This window comes from Tachypleus tridentatus, chromosome 7 (genome assembly GCF_004210375.1).
Source record: "Tachypleus tridentatus isolate NWPU-2018 chromosome 7, ASM421037v1, whole genome shotgun sequence".
Taxonomy (NCBI): domain Eukaryota; kingdom Metazoa; phylum Arthropoda; class Merostomata; order Xiphosura; family Limulidae; genus Tachypleus; species Tachypleus tridentatus.
This window is the reverse complement of record NC_134831.1, coordinates 25,015,726-25,029,859: the sequence shown is the minus strand read 5'-3', so window position 1 is coordinate 25,029,859 and position 14,134 is coordinate 25,015,726. Positions and strand designations below refer to the sequence as shown.

Sequence of the window (14,134 nt, the reverse complement as noted above, 5' to 3'; positions counted from 1 at the left end):
CATCTAAGTATGACTTGGTGTTATTCTCCCAACCAACATCTATCCTGGTATGCAAACAAACCTGGCATTTTGTAAGAGCAACCGACTTAAGAAGTAGAGAAGGGAAATCTCATAGAGTCATCGGGAGTATTATACAACCAGATGATGATACGTTAGCTCACAAAGTAAACCTCTGATTTTGTTGCTAAAAAAGCGAAGCATCATCGTTTACCTGCAGAACTACAAACATACAATTTTTGAGTCAAATTAGTCACTTGCATTAGAACCGATTGAAATTGACTACAGCGCTACCACACACACAGCTCAAATAATAAACTTTGCATGGATCATAACCATCCTAATGTACCCAGCTGAACAGATCATCAGTTCAAGAAGGTGTTTCATAATCTTTCTTAAAAATAATGTCACAATCAACAAAGACACTCGCGACTATTTCCAAATTATAAATGTACCGAAAATACAAATGCTAACTACATACGAAATCCTATAGCAAGTCATGAATATCGAAGAATCACTTGAATTAAATTACATTATATGTGTCTTTCACCAAACTTTGTATTCTAGAGTAGCAGACTTTATGTAGTGCAGATGTTCTCTCAAATGTCAATTGCTAGACTGTCAATGTATAGGACATGGTTAGAAATTTTGTGAAATTTACCCACTACAAAAATGTGACAATATGACTCGTAATGCTATTGTTTCTCAAAATGAGGGGCAAACGAATGAAGGCGATACGATCGACCAAGAGGATTAACATTCATAGTTGTGACTTACCCAATTATGCACTGTTCAGACAATAGTACCTTTGCGTCCATATGTTTGCTTTTTGATTTAAGGATTTTAAATAAAAATTTTTATCCGTATTTAGCAGTACCTTACACTGTTGTATATTGTAATAAATATGTCATTAAATTGTGGTATACAATGTTAATTAACATTTTAATCAAGAAACTAAAACAGATGAGGCAAACTAATAAATATTTCATATTCGATATTATAACTTTAAAAAGTATCTTCGTTTTCTTTACTATACACTACTATATGTCTACATATACTTCTGTAATCCTTTTATATATGTATATACGGTTGCCATGAAAATACAATAAAGTCTGATACCCTCTAATTAATGACCAAATTTAGAGATTTGACTCAAGATTTAAACATTAAGTTGGTGTTAAAGGTTTGTTTATTGTTAAGCAGAAAACTACGCGATTAAACCTAATTTTTAGCATTATATTGTTAAAAGAATAGTGTAAATAACCTTAACTTCGTCCATTAAGATGCATACTTTGAAAAGTTTTAAACATTTTTATTAGTTTATTTAAACAATAGTCATGACAATAATTGTGTGCATTAAGTAAAACCATGAGTGGAATATTAATTATATTAAAGACCGGACGATAAAAGAGAGGGAACGATATATGAAATATCCGATTATAAATCAGTGCTTTAGTTGTATACGACTTTAGGAAGCACTTTGGTTCCGAGAATATTACAATTTCTTACAATAAAGTGTTAGGATCTCTTTCTAAAATGACTACAAATTCCTTCAAGAACAACGTACATAGCACTTAGCATTTCTGAGAATTACTTGTGACGCTAGAGAAGTTTTTTCCTCTTTATCACTTTCCACAAACTCTTCAGTAGGACGAGACATTTCAACACTGAAAGTGAGTGAGATATACTGCTCGTAAATTTAAAACTAACTCTGACAGCTAAAGCAATGCGGAAACGCAAAAATGTGCTTCCCATAATTCTAAAATAATTTCATCACACGAATCCATAAACAGCCTTGAATTAAAGGAATGGAAGTCAATGTGCTATTCTGTCCCCAAATATTCTTTTAGAAAACGTAATATTCGAATAACTGTAATAAAACAAAATCACTGCATGACTAGTTTGATGTTTCCAGTGGATTTTCTTCTTTTGGAGAAAACACATCCGATAAAGAAAGGGAAAAAATATTTGTATTTATTATGTCAAAATATCAAAACAAGATAGGACGTTAAACATATATCATGTAGAGACATTGTTGTTTTAGTGATTACTCCACAGCATAAAAAGATAAGCTAAAAAACACAGGAAACAGCATTATTTAAACTGCAGTATCCACATAACATATTTATTTTAACAGAAGTTGAAAATATATATATACATAATAAAAATTAAAAATATTTTAGTAGAGATTCCATTGTAAGTTTCAGTTGTCACCTTAAAGTCAAAGCGGATATTGAGTGTAATAATAGTTTCCAAATGCGTTGGAAATATCCCATCTATCGCAAAAAATCCTGACGCTGATGTCAAACTAGCTAGGAAACGTGTAAAATTAATTAAGAGTACACCCACAACGTCTCAATTCCTACTGCCCTTTACTGTCTGCAGCCAGCTGTCACAGTTACACCTAAAGTTCTCACAATTCCTAAAGTAGGAACGATCATCCTGAAATTTCACTACATAAAACTTCCAACCCACATGTATCAGATAAGTTAAGAGTGGGCATACAGTATTTCCTATGTTATACAAATCCGTTTAGAACGGGCGCTAGAAATGTTTTCTAAACTTTCTAAGTTGAGTTTTGGATCTTTCCAATAAAGCATGTATTTAGTGTAGTATACGATAAACTAAGGAAAAACAATTATATTTCTTACGTTGCTACCGCACAGGTTTTAAACAAAATTTAATTTTAATTTTCTTTTCAAATCTTTATTACTTTCCACCAAAATGTATGAATAGACTGGTTTATTAGAAAATAATGATATATTGTGCTTAGTGTGACTCGCAATCTGCTGGCCGCGAGTTCGAATCCCCGTCACACCAGACAAGCTTCCTTTTTCACCAGTGTTGAAGTTATAATGTGACGGTCAACCGCACTATTCATTGGTAAAAGAGTAGCCCAAGAATTGGCGGTGGGTAGTGATAACCACTCTAGCCTTACACTACTAACTTAGGGATGGCTTGAACAGACAACCATCGTCTAGCTTTAAGAGAAATTCAAAAGCAAACAAACAAACTGTTATGACATAAACACTAAAATCATAACAAAATAAGCGACTTTACAGTTTGTAACTATTCCATAAGGAAAGGATCATCTGAAACTGTTCGGCATAGTGTTTAACATACATAAATATTCAAATAAGGTGTCGAAAGTATGAAATTCAATTCACTTTTAAAGAATGCTATTATTTAGTCTACATTACAATAGATTTATATCTTTTTTTTTTCTGGCAGCTTGACGTAAAATGTATTTGATTTTCAAAGCATCTCTTGAATAGTTGAATAGTTAAGAGTAGAGGAAGATATAAGTGGGTATCTCTATATGGGTTTATAACACAGCGAGAGTAATATGTAGTTTTCGGAAGAAGAATTGTACTTTTGATACGCACGACAAGAAAATAGAAATGTTTGCTTACCTTTCCCTATTAAACGTATAAATCCTTTAGGTCCGCTTCCTACGTCGTTAACAGCTGCACAGGTGTAGTTTCCGCGAGTGCTTAGTCTGACCGGATCTGTAGTGTAATTCTGGGATTTACTGCGAAGAAGATCCCTGTCATGTTCCCAGCGAAATAATGTAGCTGGTGGACGACCTGGGTCTTCCACTAAGCACTGAAACGTTATTGTACGACCCTTGACAGCTGGAGGATCTACCTCTATTATCACTGCAAGACCTGGTAGATCTGACGAAAACAAAAAACATTTGCTCGTGTTCTTATCCTTTCTTTGCAACATAAAAAGTGAAACTTAAAATAGTTTATCAATAACTTAAGAAACTCGATAGGCAGTATACACCCAACAAAATTTATCAAAGATTAAAGTTACATAAATATCGTCCCCAAAAAAATAAATCAAGTAATAGGTCAAACGCAAAAAACAAATAAAGACATTTTTATTAATACAACCAAAGACCGAAAAATGCGCTAATATGATTAGCAATATCTGTGCTAAAAGCTTTGTAGTTGTTTAATAGGTACACTAGTAGTGTATTTGTCATAATGCAGTCTTCAGAGCAAAAAATATGTAGATGTATCTATGGACTTTTATTTAAAGTGTATAGTGGATTTTCTGTGCTAACAACGATAAAATGTTCATGCTTACAGTTCACCAGTAATGCCTGCGGATCTGCACGATTACCCCACCCTGCAGAGTTTTCTGCTTCGCAAGTGTACTTAGCAGACATTTCCCGTCCAATATTCTCTAATTCAATTTTGTCTTCCATGGTTTCGTTTAAGAACTGGTCATTCTTGTACCACCGTACACGAAGCAGGCTCCATGGATTTCCTTCTGTAACTAAACATCTCAGAGTCACAGCAGTTCCATCATTCTCGTTAACAACAGCTGGTGAAACAGACATTTCTACCACGGGTGAATCTGAAATAAGTAACAGAACTTAATTATAATGAACATGTTTTGAACTTATCTGATCCTACTAGATAGTCTGTTTTAGTATGGATCCAGTTGTTAACAATTCAAGAAGCTTAAAAAATAGGGAATGAATTTTTTTTTACGTTAAGTGTATCAGAAGATAATATAGTTATCGCCCTCACTTTAATGAAAAATAAAATTTATTTCATCAAACTATTAACTACTAGTTTAATTTAGGTTTATCAGGGTTTATATTGAATGTTGTGGCCAACAATCTACATAATTTAAAAAGTAACGCGGGCACATGCGTGACAAACTTTATAAACTTCTTAAGACTATGCAAAAATGAAATTAAGAGTACAGAAGTATAGATGACGTTACCACACACGTGAGAGAGGGGCGGATGCAGGTAGTACTGAAAAGAAAAGGCTGTTGAGTGAATGAATCCATAACTCTTCAGAGCCCCATCTGAATATATGTTTATGAATTAAGATTCTGTGCGTGACTTTCTTTATTGAGTACAGATAGAATCACCCTGTTGGATTTTAACGCTTGTCATCAGTACCCAGAGTTCCCCGCTAATATAGAGGTAAATCTATGGATTTACAACGCTAAAATCAGGGGTTCGAGTCCCCTCGGTGGGCACAACAGATAGCCCGATGTGGCTTTGCTATAAAAAAAACACACAAACACATACAGTACCCAGGTTTTGAAAGTGTCTCTTTACGTGGTGTCTTTTACGAAATAAGTCGATTTGTTTGTAATTTTTGTTAGACCAATCAGGTCAAAATGTCTTTTATCACAGTATTGAGGAACATATTTAACTTCACAATCATTGAGATATCCCGTACAGCCATGAGATTCGTCCAAAACTCAACATGCCTGACCTCATACGGGAGTAGTCCAGGCAGGTCACTTAACCTATTTTAATTATTTTAAATACACCGCACTGATTTTACATTTTATAAACTTTTGGAATCATATATAAAACACGATAATCAAAAACAAAATCAAAATATCGCTATGACGAAGTACCAAAATCTGTAGCTGTTATTTCTACTCCCAGTTTTAAAACAACATACTTTTGAAAAGCTGTAGAATAAAGTCTTCTCTCGGACTAACTGTTCATTTAGTATAAAATGCCTTCCGTATTAAATTATTGTATAGCTGAAATCAATAGCAAATCACACAAATAAATGTGTTTAATATAAATAAGCTTTTCTTACATTCTTTCTGTTTTTATCAATTCATACTTAATTTATAAAACACGTTTAACTCTAAGTTTATAGACAAATAATAATTGTACTTCATTAATTACTAATCTCCTTAATGAAAAAATAACAGTAATCGCTAAGACCCTTCCCTAAAGTAAGCTTATTTTTATCAACAAATACAATAAAATTATGTTTTCTATTTTCTTCCTTATTTTAAATACTAATTGGAGTTTAGTCTAAGAAAGTACATAAAGAAAAAGACATTCAAAATTATATTGATACTTTTGCTTTCTGTCGAACCGGTTATCGAAGCAGTTAACCCTTTTAAAAATGCACAACCAGATCGATATTGCAATCCAAAAAAAAATAACATTTTACTTAAGCAGTGTTCATAAGTCATTAATCACATGAAACTTTACACTATCATTTGAGTATCTTCAGAGTTTGATATTTAATTTGAAACATAAAACTATGATACTGAAAAGTAACGACTAGTTTCAAATTTCGTATCATGTTTTTTTATTTGAGGTCATAAATCCAAACCAAGGAATTTAGAATTCGATATATTTTTTGGCCTTTTACATGTCTCTCTCTCTATAGAAAAGTAGTATAGCGCAGAAATGTAAAAGTCTACTTTTCTATCACCAGCCAATTTGGCAATAGGATATATTAATTATCAATTTTTATTTTGATCACTTAAAGCTATAACTTTTGAGAAGATAAAAAAGAAACAATCCATGAGTGAATGTAATAAACAGTTTCAAGGCCTCATTTCTTCTTTAGGTATACGTTATGAATGTATAATTGTTACATGAAACGTGCAGTTTGTGGTTTGTTTATTTGATGTTAAGCGCAAAGCGATCTGCCCACCAGAGGTGTTTTAAGTTTACACACATGCCGATGTTTCACTAAAAGACACTTCGTGTAGTATTAGCCCAATACACTGCTTTGGAGACTTATAAAATAATTATTTACGTAATATATGTCTTTAACAATCATCTTTAAAAGTTTTTATTGTAAAATGTTGTTGTTTTGTTTTGTTGTTGTTGTGGATTTATTTAGGTGTAAAATTGCACAGCTTCAGTTTGGACTTTGTATTATAAGGTTTGGTTTGAATGTCGCGTAAAGCTATACGAGAGCTATCTGGACTAGCCGTCCCTAATTTAGCACTGTAAGACTAGAGAGAAGGCAGCTAGTCATCACCACCCACTGCCAACCCTTAGGTCATTCTTTTATCAACGAATAGTGAGATTAACCATCATTTTATAATGCCCTCACGGCTGAAATGGTGAGCATGTTTGATGTGACGGGTATTCGAATCCGCGATCCTCAGATTACGAGTCGAGCGCCCTAACTATCTGGCTATGCCAAGCTTATATTATAGAGGATACCAATTTTTTATCACATTTTTTTTGTGTTGGATTTTTTTTAAGGAAAAAAATTACTAAAATATAACATAATAAATAAATGACACGCAATCCAGCATGGCTTACATTATGGCAAATTAAGAAAAACAACAAACAATTAACCTTCTCTAAGGAGTATGAGCTTGAAGTTTTGCCAGATCTTGTTACGTATGATAATAGCTTCGCGAGTTGGCTGCTGGATCTTGTTACGTATGATAATAGCTTTACGTGTTGGCCGCTGTTGTTTGTTTATAGATTATCAGAGTGTAAGTAACTAAATTATTTAGAATAAACCGAAAGCCACAACGTTTTCTATACAGAAGTGCTTTTTCATATTTAGAACTATCAGAATAAAACAGAACAATGACAGGGTAAGTAATTACGATATATTTGGTAACTGTATGAATTAAAATATGTGAAATTTTAAAGGATTCATTCTAAAGGATCAGACGAATTTATTGCGAATCTAATGTATTTGTCTGTGAGTCATGTGTCTTCTTGACTGACAGATGTGAAATTACACACATACTTGACAAAATATCGAATTTTTCGTATTTTTTCATTACTTCAAATAAACCGGAACGTTAAGCGTCAGACTAGTTTCCTGTAATTTGATGTCAAATGTTTTGAAATAGCTCAGCCCTTTGTTTGGAAATTAACATCTGAGACAAGTGTATAGATATTAACTCTTATTTGTTGTTTTTAGATAAGTTCATTCACTTCTAGGTTGAAATATTCACCAAGTTAAGTTTTCTGGATTTACAAAGAATTTAAATATTAAAACGCTGATTTCGTTAAGAAATATTTGTTCATTAGTAGATAAAAATCAGACATGAATATAACAATAATAAATGATGAAAGAAAATTAGAACAAAGCAGAGTTAGTTACATAATAACTTAGTAAAGTACGACACAATGTACCATTCATATTTAAAAGCATGTCTTAGGTATTCAAATTATATTTAATGTTGTTATTTTTTTCTTATATTAAGTATATTTACATTACCTATAACTAATACTGGCATCAAAAGAATGAAATGGAAGACTCTTTTTTTGCTTTAATTAATTAATTTAAAACATTAATCAGCTCAATATTCTATCGATTAAATACTCTGGTGTAATAAAAAAAGAAACTGTAAATTTATAGAATAAAACAGACATTATAATGTTTCATTATAAACTTTATGATTCTTAAGCCTATGAATTAAATTGCTTTAATGTTTTGAGACATATTTCACAAAACCAGGTTTATGACAGTTGACGTTATACAAATTTAATTTACATTTCGTACTATAGCTTGCCTGGATGATATGTCACAGTGATAAATATATTTTGATCAATCATATTACAACCTGGATGCATACTACATTACAGCGCCATCAAAATATTCAAATTTAAGCTCAATGTTATTGAAAAAAATATGATAGTAACGCTAATAATTTTTAAAAGCTCATACTTCTTTTATGACGTCTGTTATATCACTTACACAAAACTATTATCTCCACATCTTCGCTCGGGTTTCCTCGTCCAATCTTATTAGCCAATCTACAAGAGTACATTCCTGAGTCACTGCGCGTAACATTGTGTATAACCAAGGTAGGGTACGTGACGTTCTTCAATTCAAATCTATCTTTGTCATCCACGGACAGTTGCACACGTTCTTTATACCAAGTCACGTCGTTGACTTCGGACGGATTAGCATCAAAGGTGCAAAACACTGTGGCATTTTCAGTCTCTTTAACAGTGATTCCTTCTTGTGGTTCAACAACAACAGTAGGAGGATCTATATAATATATATTTATATACCAAATGAGAAGACAAATACCATATGATGTTTAAAATGTTAATGTGTTTTACAGAAAGCAGTGATTACTGTTAATGACTTACTTGATTTCCCATTATTGTAACAAACATGACAGCTAATAATAGCTGAAATATAAAATAAAAGAATATGACAACATCGGATTCATATTTTACCCATCTTTTATTTATTCGCCATTCATGTAATACTGACAGAGAATAAGCAACATGAAACTTTTAACATTTTGTTCATAATAGAAAGGTATATTTATGAAACAATAGCTTTAAATGTGGGAAAGTAATTTACTCATATTCTTACAAAAAACTTCGATTTCGACGAATTTTAATGAAGGTGGGTCTCTTTCCTTTTCCACCACTGGATTTGATCCTTTACAATAAAACTTTCCCTTGTGATCATATCTTGATACAACTATTTCAAGCCTACTAATAGTTTGGAAACTTCCATCACCAGCAGGCTTAATTTGGGAACTGGGTTGAGGCTGTATGATTTCTGAGTGATTATACCAGATGGCAGTAGCTGCAGGTTTAGCTCCCTCTATCGTGCAGTTAAGTGAAAGTTTATCTCCTTCTATAACGGGGAATGTGGGTCCTTCAACTTCCATTGAGGATGGTTTAACTAAAGATACAAACATTAACATATCAAAACCACGAAAACAAGATCTGGGACTAAATAGTAAAGTTATATAAGTTGTAACTATTATTTATACAAAAAAAAGCTAAAGTATAGTGCATCAGAAAGGACAGTGCAAATACTACCAACTTCATCTCATAGTATACCAAAAAGTTATATTTCATAGCTAACTGAAAAAATAGATTTTGCGAAATCAGGCTTGTCCAACAAAAAAGCAGAAAAGTGCAGAAGAAGCAGTCAGATATTGGTAAATTTCTTTGTGAGCCAATCAAAATTAAGGTAATTCATGAAATGAATTCATGGCATATTCACAGAATAAGTTATTGGTAAAAATCAGATTATTAACTTGTAATATATAAACAGACCAGAGAATTTTGTTAACGATATGTTCAAATATTGGCTTTTATATTATGTTACTTATTATAACCTGATATAACCTAATGGAAGTTGGACTACGTACTGAAAGTATAATATGAAATGCACAGGCAGCAAAACTGGAAAAAAAAAAGTGTTGATTTCTTAATTTATAGTCTCCTTTAAGTAGGCTTGTTTTGTTAAAAACGTCAGTAATATAACAGTTTAAAAGTGAATCAATAGTTTTATCTTCATGATAAATTGTATGCACTTCTCTGTGGGTTAGGTGATCCTACACCACATCTTTAATTTAATCTCATTATACCAACACTCACCACTCTTATGAAGTTTCACGGCACCCCCTTCTACTTCACTTCTTCCATATCACTTAAATCGTAATGGACAGACAATTAATCGAATCATTCTATCTAAATACATGCCTTTTGGCTTTTATAAATCCTTCTACTTCGAAAAATCAAAACTGGTTTCTATATAGGTTAAATTATAAAAGAGTAAAGACAAATGATTGTTGTTATTGAACAAAATAAATATTTTACGTATGAAGAAGTAAAAAGTAGTACCTTTTATAGAATATACAGTTTCTTTGTTTTAAATTTCGCGCAAAGCTAAACGAGGGCAATCTGCGCTAGCCGTCCCTAATTTAGCAGTGTAAGGCTAGGGAAAGACAGCTTTTCATCACCACTAACTCTTAGGCTACTCTTTTACCCATAAATAGTGGGACTGACCGTCACATTATAACACCCTCACGGCTGAAAGGGGGGAGTATAGTATCGTGTGACAGTAATACAAATTCGCGATCCACATATTAGCACCCGAGCGCTCTAACCACCTGACCATGCCGGGCTAGAAGATACAATAAAATATGACAAACCTAAAATTTAATTTATAAACTGTTGTCCAAGTTGACTTCTAATCCGAGGGTCGCGGGTTCGAATCCCTGTCACACCAAACATGCTCGCCCTTTCAGCCGTTGGGGCGTAATAATGTGACGGTCAATCCCACTATTTTTTTATAAAAAGAGTAGCCTAAGAGTTGGCGCTGGGTGGTGATGACTAGCTACCTTCCCTCTAATCCTTACACTACTAAATTAGGAACGGCTAGAGCAGATAGCTCTCAAGTAGCTTTGCGCGAAATTAAAAACAAACCAAATTATCTTAGTTTCTACTGCTTCCAAATTTTGCATTAAAATACTCTTGAACATTAAATTAGTTTTAATGAATGGTTATGAACTTCATTTCTTTCAGTTCAACATTATTTTTTCCGATTATTACAAAATCAAAACATTTCCTCAATCTTCATAATCATAAAGTTAATAAAGACAAAGTATTGTTCACTAATTATATTACCGCATATATTATATTGGAATTTGATAGCAGATCTTTAATATTGATCATTCCAATAATTTTTTATTTATAAAACTGTTGTGTTCTTTTCCCACTAAATTTCACATTAAGTTAAATACGTTCATCACTTTCTATGTTTTTCTCGTGCCGTTTAAATGTTTCTTATGTTTTATCTATCATTATTGATTTTGTAATTTCATGGTTATTATTCTCCAAGGCGACGATTGCATATTGTTACCCTTCCTTTTAAACATCAGTCCATTTAATAGTTGCAAAACAGTACGTAAAGTTGGAAATCAAAAAAAAAATTTTCCTTTTAACAATTGAGCATACAGCATTAGTATACACGTGTAGGTACATATTGCGGACGAGCCGATTGTAAATTGTCATATGGAGAAAACAAGATATTTTTGTTATTAGCGTATCGTACCGACTTGTAGAAAATAACAGTGATTTACTAAAACAAAAATCGGTAAGAGATAATGTTAATTATTTTACTTATAAAATAATCGGTATTGATATATGATTAATTTTTTAACGAAATAATATTTCACCTATTTTGAAGATTAGTAACTAAATGACAGTGTTTCTTGACAAGATAGTTAAAATTCCTATCTTTAGCATAGCGTATTATCATACTTCATTCGAACGTCTAATTTTGATATTTTGCAAAAATATAATATTGTTAAAGTAGTTTTCGCTGTATCTTACAACATTAACGACTAAAAAATCATTAGCCAATTTAAAATCTACGGTTTGGTAATTTTCCTTATACTTGCAGAAGTTCAAAATGAGCTAGTTATTGCTATTATCAAAGGAACATAATACACATTTACAAAACTATAGATTTCGTGTATGAAAAGAAACTGTTATACAAAATGTCTTCAAAGATATTTTTACGTGGCATATAACGCTTCAATTTACATAAAAGCAATTTCTTAAGATGCAGTGTTTCAAATTATGCTTTAGTAGCTCAGGATCTATTAGGTAGTTACCAAGTTTTTCTAAGTTGATCTGCAGTTTAAAAAAGTCATATAATTAGGGGTTAACCTGAAAATTATTTCTCGCTTCACTTTTCGATTTAATGGTATACAATTCAGATATTCCAACAAGTGTTGAAAGGCACTACGGTTGAATTAACTATAGCGAGATGTACTTTACGAATCTGAGTTAAACATTATTCTGTTTCTTTGTTTTCTTGCATTCTACGTTACAAAATACATGACAGAAAATTTAGATTCCCAATGGTACACAAAAAGCAAAGACATCGCTCTTAAAGAGAGAAGCTGAGACGCACAATATCGATCATAAAGCAACATACTGTGCTCTATTAATAAGTGTTCACGTAACGGGATTAAATACAAAAAGAAATGTCATAAAGGAAAATGTTTTAAGTTCTATGAGTTGCCCTCGGAAAAAGGTATTCCACACGTTTTAAAAGTTTCCTTTCACTCTATTATCAAAAGACAAAACAAACCTATAACAAGTGTCGATTTCTTTAACTTAATATGTTGAAAGCTGTTGTTTAAAATTTTTCACGAAATACAATTTTTATGCAATTAGAAATGCCTATACCAAAACCACTACAAATCCTCCTTCAAATTATTAATTAATATAATCAGCATCTTTGTTTCTCTCGTTTTTACAATAAAAATATCAGAGATATACCTTACAAGCTGTTAAGTAATTTTAACATGAACTAGTACTGTGCAAAAGAGATTATTTAGTCATTCTTTCCATTTTATGGGCTAATCATTCCGTGGTATTACACAATGTAAATTTCAACACTATGATAATGCTTCACTAATCCCCGTGAAAATTAATTAAGCCAGGGTGAAAATACTTATAATTTATTAGAATTCCAATATGCTTTTACTACAGACATGTCGTAAGGGTTATGATCAGATGTATGGTCTGAAATAACTGTCATAGTACTCCATTCACTGTATTAACTGTATAAAAAGAAACTAGCAGAGAGCTAGCATATGGTACCGAATATGCTAGAATAAATCAATTTAATGGCACTTCATAAATACACCTTGACAAAAACAGTGTTTACCACAATAAATCAAGTTTTGTTGTCATGCCACGGCCTAAAAACCTTATAGAATTGTCAGTAGAGTGAAGTGTTCACATGAAAGCTTTACGTGATACTGATCGGACTCTCAGACAAATTGCTGCAGAGTTGAAATACTCCCCAAACACTGTCACATACACTCTAGATAGTAAGACCGAGACAGGTAAATTTGAACACAGGAAAGGTTAGAGGCATAATACCTAAACTCAGTTATACTGACGTTAAGTATTTTGTTTATGCAGTCTTTGGGACAGAAGGAAGACTGCTACTGATCTTAAGCAAGAAATAAACGACTATGTATCAAATTACATCAAATATACAGTATTAAAAATACTCAACTAGAATGTAATATTTGATCGTGTAACAGTTTAAAAAAATTTACTTCGATTTCCAAATATTTTCTAAAGGCTAAAACTGGCTGAAGAGTACAAAAATGTGGTTCAAAGCGTAGGTTGTACGTCTGACGGAAGAAAGGTGGAAGATACTGACCTCAATTCATAGCACCCAAAATGAAGTCAATTGAAGCATTGGGGAAGTAATGTGGTGGTTGGGGAATGTTTTTCTGCTGAGGTGGCATGGGATATTTGCAAAATAAATGGAATAATAGACCAGTGCAAGTACCATCAGATACCAATCCTTCATGATACAAGCATTAGTATGAATATATTAGTAAAGAATTGTACCACCAAGAAGATAATGACCCTAAACATTCATCCAGCCTATGCAGAAATTACTTGGCTAAGAAAGAATCTAATGGAGTCATTCAAATGATGCAATGACTTCCCACAGAGCCTCGATCTGAACCAAATTGAGCAGATCTGGAATTTGACAGATCACTAACTTGACAAACCAAAAGATACTTCCAAATAAACTTTATGATAACGTATTAAAGACATTTGAAACAAACT

The 14,134-nt window shown here is 32.3% G+C and overlaps 1 protein-coding gene across 3 annotated transcripts in view; it reads right to left on the bottom strand.

Moving 5' to 3' along the window:
- The window catches only part of LOC143255330 (hemicentin-2-like), a 147,134-nt gene that overhangs the window by 25,873 nt on the left and 107,127 nt on the right, over nucleotides 1-14,134 (bottom strand). For all 3 annotated transcript variants that reach the window (XM_076510811.1, XM_076510812.1, XM_076510813.1), the window contains exons 4-7: nucleotides 9,099-9,416; nucleotides 8,466-8,762; nucleotides 4,093-4,365; nucleotides 3,411-3,674 (exon numbers count right to left, since the gene is read on the bottom strand). In XM_076510811.1, coding sequence (XP_076366926.1) covers nucleotides 3,411-3,674; nucleotides 4,093-4,365; nucleotides 8,466-8,762; nucleotides 9,099-9,416 — 1,152 coding nt within the window. The remainder of the gene's footprint in view (nucleotides 1-3,410; nucleotides 3,675-4,092; nucleotides 4,366-8,465; nucleotides 8,763-9,098; nucleotides 9,417-14,134) is intronic.